Source organism: Nannospalax galili, unplaced genomic scaffold, assembly GCF_000622305.1.
Source record: "Nannospalax galili isolate Female #2095 unplaced genomic scaffold, S.galili_v1.0 scaffold54, whole genome shotgun sequence".
NCBI classification, from domain to species: Eukaryota; Metazoa; Chordata; class Mammalia; order Rodentia; family Spalacidae; genus Nannospalax; species Nannospalax galili.
In genome coordinates this window covers 7851099-7861195 of record NW_008341028.1, presented here as the reverse complement: position 1 = coordinate 7861195, position 10097 = coordinate 7851099, and the positions used below count along the sequence as shown (strand labels likewise).

At 39.2% G+C, this 10097-nt stretch overlaps 1 protein-coding gene across 1 annotated transcript in view; it reads right to left on the bottom strand.

The window, feature by feature from the left end:
• Positions 1–3523: 3523 nt before the first annotated feature.
• The window catches only part of Iqch (IQ motif containing H), a 222292-nt gene continuing 215718 nt past the window's right edge, over positions 3524–10097 (bottom strand). The window contains exon 18 of the mRNA XM_017798967.2: positions 3524–3607. Within this exon, the coding sequence (XP_017654456.1) occupies positions 3524–3607 (84 nt within the window). The remainder of the gene's footprint in view (positions 3608–10097) is intronic.

Sequence of the window (10097 nt, the reverse complement as noted above, 5' to 3'; positions counted from 1 at the left end):
CAATTTGGGGAGCATTGTAGTCTTAGCAACGTTAAGACTTCCATGCATACAGAATCCCTTTCCTTTTATTGAGGTCTTCTTTCATTTCTTTCACTAGAACAAAATTAATTTCTTTCTAGATTTCAGTGCATTGGTAATGTATCTGTTTTATCAAATTCATTCTTAGGTCTTTTCTTCTGTCTTGTGTTGTAATTTCAACTGATTCACATTTTATTTTATTTTTGAATGTTTTCACTGCTAGTATGTAGAAATACAGTTGAACTTTGCATTTTGATCTTACATCTTGCAACCTTGCTGAACTTATTTACTGCTTATAGATTATGGTTTCTTTATGATTTTCTATTTATTAAAGATTGATATCTGCAAAGAGAGGTGGCTTTAGTCCTATCCTTCCAGTTCCTATGCCTTTATTTCTTTTTTCTTTCCTAAAGGTCTTATCTATCAGCAGTGAATAGAAGCAGGAGCTGCCATTCTTGTCTCATTCTTGATTTGAAGGGTAAAGTTTTCAATCTTATGCTATTAACTCTGATAGTAATTGTGGGAATTTTTTAGACACTCTTCATTATGTTAGAGACATTGTCCTCAATTCCTACTATGTTAAGTATTTCTTAATCACAAAAAGATGTTGGATTTTATTAAATACTTTTTCTGTGTCATCTTTCACTTAACTTAACTGGTGTATCTCTGCTTAAAAACAGAAAACATCTATTTGAAAGCTACAAAGGGAGCAGATAGAAAATATTACCAAAGGTAAATCTATTCTACCTTTCAAGTTTTTGTCATTATTATTATATTTTTCAGATTTAAAGTATTTTTTACCTTTAACCCCTCTAATGAGAATAAATGTCAAGATAACCACAGTGCTAACTGAAAATACTAGAAACCATGAAATACTTCCAAGTTCATGCTAAGTGTCTGCTTTTTAGTGATTTTGAAAGCCAGAGAAAGGGCAGAGAAATAGTCTTCATTTTTGCCAAGGATGATTGGCTCTGTCAACCTCAAGTTCAAGTTGGGGGTCCATTTCATCTATGTGGGTTTTACAATAAACTAATTCTGGTTATTAGCTATTATTATAATCTAAAGTGATTATATGCAACCAAGCTCAGAATTTTGCACAAAGCATTGACGGATAAAATGATGTTAACTGGCAGGAGCTTAAAAGGTAAATGATGAGCGTAGATCTGTGGCTATAACAAAATATCCGTGTGTGTGTGTGTGTGTGTGTGTGTGTTTTGTGTGTGTGTGTGTGTGTGTGTGTGTGTGTACATGCATGTTGTTTACTTAGCTCCCAATTTGGGAGGCTGAAAGTTCCAAGATCAGGTAGTTCTATCAAGTTAGCTTCTGATGAGGGCCCCCTTGGCTGGGACCCTCCCACCACATGGTGGGTGCTCACTCAATAATAGCCAAGAGAGTAGGAAGAGGCCAGTCTTGCTATCTCACGACAACTTTCTTGCAAGAACTAAACAGTATTCAATGAGAACTGCCTCAATCTCTTCCAAAGGGGATTTCTTCAATGGCTAGGCTCCATCTTTTAAAAGTTCTACTGCCTTCCACATTGCCACACTAGGAGCCTGGAGACCAAGCTTTCACCACATGGACCACTAGATACAAACTGTCCAAACTACTGCAGATCCCTTAGTAACAGTGAATACTGTTGTAACACTGGATCTTAAATGAAGAGATACACTCTGGGCTCTCCAAACCAAAGATTCTGGTCTTGTTAATGTGGTGAGAGCCCAGGAATAGCCCAGGGTCTAGTACTCACTCTGGTTATAAAACACAAATTACTTTTCAAAATTACAGACTCTGAAGTTGAAGTTGACTTTGACTATTATTAATTTTCTTTTGTTTTTTTTTTTGAGATAGGGTCTCCCTGTAGCCTCAGCTGGAACCCATTATATAGACCAGGTTGGCGTTGACCTCACAGAGATCCATCTACCTCTACCTCCCAAGTGCTGGGATTAAAGATGTATGCCACCATACCTGGCTTATTATTAATTTTCTTAAAAAATATTTCTTTTCATTTTACATGTATGAGTGTATTGCATGCATGTATATAAGTGCATCCATGTTGTACAGTGCCCATAGAGGCCAGAAGAAAGTGTTGGACCTCCTGGAACTGGAGTTATGGACAGTTGCTAGCTGCCATGTGTGGGGGCTGGGAACAGAACCTAGGTCTTCTGCAAAAGCAGCCAGTGCTCTTAACCACTGAGCCATCCCTCCAGCCCCAATAAAGGACTGCCAGTCCCAAAATTATCTTAAAAGAAGAGATAATTAGTAGCTAGCATCCAGAAGGAGTGGGCAAGTCCTTGGATTTTGGGAATGTAACTCAAAAAGTTCAGAAGCACTGATTTAGTCTAATTTAGTCATTTATTCATATTTTTAATAATAATTATATTTTTTGGTCAAATCTTCTTAGTTATGATATATGAAAACCAATGGTCAATGTCCAAGGTCTTAACACTTTGAAGAGTAAAGCATTGGTTTTTTTTAATTTATTATTTTTATTTTATATGTATGCGTGTAATTGCCTGCATGTAGGTAAGTGCACCAGTGTCATGAAATGCCTGCAGAGGACAGAAGAGACTGTTGGATCCCCTGGAACTGGAGTTACAGACAGTTGTTAGCTGCCATGTATGTGAGTGCTAGGATTCAAACCTGGGTCTTCTGTAAGAACAGTCAGTGTTCTTATCCTCTGAGCCATCTATCCAGCCCCTAAAGCATTGTTTTTAAAGAGGTTAGGCCCTAGCTTGAGTAAATAAAAGTATGTTTTGCGTGAAGTTTTACTTGAACTTTCTATTTAAGAGAAGAACTACATGTGATTTCCAGAGTTACCTGGCTCATTCAAACATGGTGAAGGCCTAGGTTGGAAGTCAGGTTCAGAATTGCTGATCAATACCAAGCCATCAGCTCTTTTCAGCCAGTATCTCCTGCAATAGAGAATCTGGAGACTTTGGATCTTTAGAGGCCATGTGGAGCTTAGAAAGGTTAGTAGTGAACCATCTCCCTCATTTGGATGTCCCACACAGATGCTGGAATTTTCTTCTGTTTCTCCATAGCATACATTGTCTTTGGGTCTTAGAGCTTATTCAGCTCTAGAAACTGGGGTTCCCTAGGAAGCACTAGTCAGACATTGCACTGTCTGACATACAGATAGGTTACATTCATAAACTTTGATTGTGACAGTCTCTGTTTTTGTTCCATTGTGATGCCTCAGCTTCACCTCCAACATCAGAGAGCTGTTGTCTCATGAGCCTGGATTTCAAAATGGCAGCAAGTTAAAGCTAGTCTACTATATTTCAAAGAAAAAGTTTCAAACTATTAAATTTAACTAACGGGTTCAGTGGGAACCTTACAAAATTGACCCTGCACATTGTAAAATATGTACTGCTTACAATAAAAAAAAAGATGGTTTAGCACTTGTTTACAATACAGCATGAGGTATTTTCAGCCCTTGTATAGAAATTAACCAGGATCGTTAGTTAATTAACACCTCACCTTAAAATTGGTCTCGCCTTGCATATTAGGTGCTGATATTTCTTGATGGATGATGAAGAGATTGCGAGCAAAGGTCATGAGGACCCCCTGGAGATCCACACCGATTGTTCTGTTAATGATATCCAAACAAATGAGTTTACCAACGATTCTCCTCACATGCTTAAAAACAATCGCCCTCTCATTTGTGTGTCTGGTGATGGAATTTAATGAGTATTTTCAATCTCACAAGGTGGCAATCTTCAGGGAGATATGAAAGATGAGGCTCCATTTTAACTTGTCAACAGAAAGGATTTGTGTAATAAATATTTTTTATTAATCAACTTAGCAGAGTATAGCAATAGGTTCAGTCATTTCTAGCAAAAGGCTACTGAGCTCGGACAGCAGTACTAACTCATTTTAAAAATCATTTAGGCTAGTTTGAGAGAATTGTTGCTAAGTGTCATTCATGCCTCACAATTTCCTTGTCTACAGAGATTTGCATCTCTGGTATCTGGAGGGTTGTTTGGGGTTTGTTTTCAATTTCATGCAGACAAGTAATTTATGCTGCTTATGAGTAGCTCATGTTCAAAGACAGTGTGCCCCCATTCATGAACAGTTGCCTTTATAAGGTTGAATACCCACTTTAAGAAGATTACAGGCTGAGGCTAGAGAGGTGGCTCTGAGGTTAAGAGCACTTGCTGCTCTTGCAGAAGACCCAGGTTCAGTTCCCAGCACCCACATGACAGCACATACATGACAGTTAATAACCATCTGTAATGCTAGGGGATCTGACACCTTCTTCTGGCATCTGCAGGCACCAGGCATATACATGATGCACATACATACATGCAGGCGACACACACACACACACACACACACACACACACACACAAAATAAAAATTTTAAAGACTTAAAAAATAGAAGATTGCAGATAAGCCATCCTATACCATTTATATGATGGCCAGAGAACTTGCTCAAACAACTGGGTTATTGTTACATGTTTTAACTTGAAAACTCCAGGGAACTTTCTAGCTATTTTTCAAATTTTATCAAAGGAAAAATAAACAGGTTAAGTGAATGGATTAATTTTTTGAATGGATTAATTTTTGATAATTGTTCTGTCCTAAGTGGGAGAACATAAAAAGCTGCCCCTTAGTCTGCTGAAAAAAATTCTGGGGCTATTTCCACAATTGTTACCTGTAAAGTAAGTCCCTCAGAAGTCTAGAGCTTGGGTCCTCTGGGAATGGCTCCTTTCCAGTCCCATCAGATTTTCTTTGGGGTCAAGTGGGACCAAAAGCTTTCTGGTTCCCAAAGTTGGAGCCCAGGGTTCTACCACTAACTAACTTTGGGGAAGCAATTTTATTCTGGATCTTTGTTTTCTTTTTTTCTGAACTGAACAAATTAGACTAAATCAATACTTCTCAACTTTTTGAGTTACATTCCTAAAATCCTAGGACAAGCCCATCCGTTTTGACTGCTAATTGCTAGCATCCCTTAAGAAAATAAATAACAGAGTCAACTTCAGAGTCAGTAATTTTGAAAAGTAATTTGTGTTTTATTACCAGAGTCAGCATGGACCCTGGGTTCTTCCTAAGACAACAAATTCCCAGGCTCTACTCAAATGAACAAAACCAGAATCTTTGGTTTGGGGTCTTAGAATGTGTCTCTCCACTAAGTTCCCTGGGTGATTCTCACAAGGACATGAAAAACAGAGATCCATCTGTTAAAAAAAATGTAGGCATGTTTATATATTTGTAATACTTGGATCACAAATGGTTTTGTGTCCTCTTCCCTAGTTATCCATTGAGTTCTAGAATTTTCTTTAATTTCCTTTTTTGAATTTATCCTTCAATTCCACTCTTTTCCAGAAATATCCAAGAATAGAATAAATGGAGTTGGGATGACATCATCCCAGAAAAGCAGAACCACAAATTCTGATCTGTTGGTCATCCCCTCTTGTACTATCATTTTTCCCTAAAGAGGTGGCTGACTGGTGCTTTTCACTTGATATGACCTGACTGCAGTGAAGCCAAACAAAGCCTAATCATCTCCCAAAAAGCCTCTATTAAGGTCCTAGAGAAAATTAAGGAGCATCTTTTCTCTTTCAGTGTGAGTTCTATAAAATGGGACCGTCTCCCGGCCACTGTCTAAATCACTGACTCTCGACATCCTGTGTTTACACTTAGTGAAATTCCTATGACAGACACGTCATTCTACTCTTTCACCTCATTCTCAGTAGCACAGCTAGATGTGAGAATTGCAAGGAAATCTAGAATCTTTTCTAATATTCAGAAGAAGTAAATTATCAACAAACTTAACTAATCATGTATCTTATCTCAGAAAAGTCTGGTAATCCTTATATAACTGGCTTCACTCTGCCAGACTGCCACTTTCTGTAAACCTCAGCGAACAACAGATTAAGGTCAGGATCAGTGGACAGACTCCCTGTGATTGGACCCAGGCAGGTCACATCTCTTCTTGAAGCATGATTCCCACATAATAACAGTATTGATTAATCGCCAAAGTCCTTCCATACTCTAAGATTCTGTGTTTCGTGACTGCAGTAAGGGATGGGAATATGAAGGGGTGTAAAATGTGGTGGAAAAGGCAGTAGAGTCTTTTGGGTCTGTGCCAATGGTGCCCTGTCTGTAGAATGTGTGGGAAGCAATAACCTCCTAGGAGGTACACCAATAGTATTGTTTTTGCTGAAGCTAGGGGGCAGGTCAAGGCATCCTTGCCTGAACTTTCAGGTACAGGTGTAGGAACAGCTGGATGAGTTCCACTTGGTTGCCAGTCTGATTACTTATTCTGTAAGCCTCAGTGTCAAATCCACTTTGCTCACTGGAAGTTTCTTTGTTCATGAATCTTTTATATCACTTAAGTTCGGTGGTTTTTCTCTTGCTTGGGGCTTCTAAGCCTAAGGACTCAACTGGATCAATCTTCCTGTGGTCCATACCTCAGGAGTTCTGCCTATGCCCTAGTACTTCCCTACGTCACCCTGTCAGTTCTGAGACACAAGTCCTGCTCCTGGCCTGTTTGGGGCGCTGTTGCCTCTGATAGGCTTTCTTCATGCCAGTATCCTGCTGAGCTGGGTCCTCCAAAGTGGCCTCCTTTTTGAATTGCTATGGTCAGGTTCCCTCTTTTTGACTTTCAGATTGTTCTTTGTGGTTAGAACTTTGCTAATGATATGAACCAGTTGCATTAGATGACCTGCCCTGTCCACCTGAATCCTGGGTCTGGATTTGGCCTCACTTAAAGGGAGCTGGCTTCTCCTGCCTCATCTCCTGAATGTGAGGGTTTGTCTAGTTGCAGTCCTAGCCCAGCTCATCCTTTGCAGCTTACCTTTCATGCCAGCTGGTGCTCAGTAAGAGTTCACATCTGTGTTCTGATTTCTAGTTGTTATAATTAGCAAACCTATGTGTCTGAGTTTCTGAGCTTAGAAATATACTTGGACTTCGAATCTTTCCTGCTTAGACTCCTACTCTGGAAAATACTAATTTCTTATCAGCTTGCCATCCTCAAATCCAATGGCCTGCTTTGTCCACCTAGTTACAGTAATTGCCTTGTTGCCTTTGCCCTGCCAGTGCCCTAGCATCATAGTACACCTGGAGAGAGTAAACAGCTAGCTTAGGGCTCAGAACAAGGAGGGAGCTGAGAGACAGAACGTCTCTGGGAAGCAAAGGCAGCTCCTTCCATTCTCATGCCTAGAGGTGCAGTGTCTATAGTTCTGTTGTTCTGGATGTAAACACTTGAGCAGATCAAACAAATGCAGGCTTGCTGGGATATTACAGGTGGAGGTTGGATTAAACCGTGGCCACATTCTAGCTTTAAAGAGGAAGAAACCAGAACATTTGCATAAATTCAAAAGGACAGGTGAGGGTAGGTATCACTGCCTGCAGGACTCTGCTCAGTACATAGGTTCCTTGAGAAGATTGCCTCAGAGCCCAAACTGGGTCTGCCCCAACCTTTTGGGGGAAATCTGCCCAGGCCACCAGCATACTTTTCTAAGCATGCCAGAATGACAACTTCCTTTTCACAATGGGACACCAGAGCAGGCTCCACAAATCAGATTTGTTGTGCCTTGTAGGTATATGAGCTTGATTGGTTCAGTTTAAGTGTAGACGTCTACCTGATAAGTTTGGACAGCTATATGAGCCCTGACCAACACATCTAAAGCCACTTTGTGAAGTACCTGAGGATCTAAATAAAACAAGACAGACATCTGATAAATCAGCTTGATGATTAAAATGTGGGGGAAACACCAATCTTGTTGGTTGTTATAGTCAATTTTCTTTGTTACATATCACAGACACACTTCATACTTACAACATGCCCAACTTGTATCTCTTCAGGGGTTCATATAATAGAAAAACAGTTCCTTGTCTATCCTGTAAGATTGAGTGGAAAGAAAAAATTGAATATTTGTTTAGGACACGAAGAGAGCGTACTGTATCACAGGTCCTAAAACTGACTTGAATTTAAATCCAGAACTATCTTCAAATATTATGAGCAGCACATTTAAAGAAACTGCCTCCAAAGGAAGTATGTTCCAGGATGGCATTTTTATTTACTATGATCCTTACAACACCTGTATCAGAATATTGTGCTTATTAAAAAGGCATTTTCATGGGCATCATCCAACCTTAGACGCCTTGGCAGCCACCTTTTAGCTTCTTATTGGGCGATCATTACACCAAAATTTGAGCACAACTATTGTAAGAATAAGCCATAAAAAATAAAAAGAGAACAAGTTTTTGTGTGAAAAATAAACGTAAGGACTAGGGAGATAGCTTAGGTGATTAAGTGCTTGCATAAGGACCTGAGTTTGAGCCCCAGAGCCCACATGTAAAAAGCTGGCACAGTTGTGATTCTCGAGCAGATCCCTGCTCACTGGCCAGCCAGCCTAATCCAGTTGGCGAGTTCCAGACCAGTGAGAGACCCTGTCTCAAAAACCAAGGTGGATGGGACCTGAGGAATGACAGCCAAGGTTGATCTCTGACCTCCACAGGCACATGCTCACACATGCACATGCACCTGCACACACATGAACACGTGCACATACACAAGAATTTGAATGTCAATGGGAATTATATTAGGTACACCTTTCCTTATCACATGGATTTTATGGAACATTTTACAGTTCTGTAGGTGTAGGAAGCTGATAGGAAGCAAATTCTGTCCAGTTTGATATGTTCAATCAATTAAATATATCCTCATGAGAAACTGTTTTGTCTGCATTTGCATATTCATTTTAATAATTCTGATCTATGAAGATGTCTGATTTTTAAATTTGTGTGTGTATGTATGTGTATATGGTATATGTATGTATGATGTCTGTGTACATGTATGTGCAGATATATGTACCTCTGCATATGTGCAGAGGCCAGAGGAAGGCATCGGGTGTCCTGCTCTATCATAACTCTCTGCCATTCTCTTGAGACAGGGGCTTTCATTGAAACTGGAGTTAGGCTGGCAGCCAGAGAACCCCAGTGATACTCCTGTCTTGCCCCAACCCACACAGAGTTGGGGTTACAGGCGTATGTTGGATTTTTATGTGGGTGGTGGGACCTGAACTAAGGTCCTCATGCTTATACAACAAATGCTCTTAACCAACTCGGCCATCTCCTCAGCCCCTGAGTTTTGAATTTTCTTTTGAAGTGGTTATAGAATCAGCCTAGTTCCCTCCACTAAATAAAATCTCTATCTTGTGTTTATTTTTATGTCTGTGTGAGAGACATGGCTTTATCCATTTTAAAAAACTATTTTTTAATAGTTTTCTCCAAATAAATAAATAACCATGAAGCTATCCATTTGTGTTAATCTTAACTCCCTATCACGGAAGTCCTAAAAGGAAAACTAGGTTTTGAGGGGTTGATAAATCCATGGTAGAATTTTGTGATAATAATTACTGACTCCCCACTTTATCAGCAAGTCCAAGCATCAGGATGGTCATGAAGCTAGAACAGTGGCTCTCGGTGCTGCCTGCTAGATATGAACCCGGGTCTTCTGCAAGAACTGTCAGTGTTCTTAACCACTGAGCCATCTCTCCAGCCCAAGACTACAATTTTTAAAGGTTTAGTGAAAATTTAAATGTAAATATCTTAGTAATTTTATTGAAATGAAGATATTTTGAATATATTGGGCCACCAAAGTATATCATTAAAATTAACCTTATCTACTTTTTCACATTTGGAAAACCGTTCTGAGACACATTTAAATTTTCGACGTGACTCACATTATATTTCTACCAGAAAGTGCCATTCTAGGGCTCTGTTATTATGAATATAGAAAAATCACTTCAAATAATTGGTTCCCATTTCAGAATTTTATTTCTTCTTTTGTTAAAAGAACTCTGTGTTGTCTGACATGTAAACCCTATGCAGGACAAATTCATAGATATGTCACCCCAGGGACCAGGAGGACAGTTATTGATGTTCTCTCTTTCTGGGAATGGAATTCTTGATTGACAGAGCTTTTCTTGTAGTAGTTTAAATTCATGATTCAATTATCTTATACCTTTCTTGAGATCTATTAAAAAGTCAGCAATCAGCCTTATTGGAGCCATAATTAAACTAATCTATTTTTAAGGTTTTCTCTTATTTTTATTTATTTATTTATT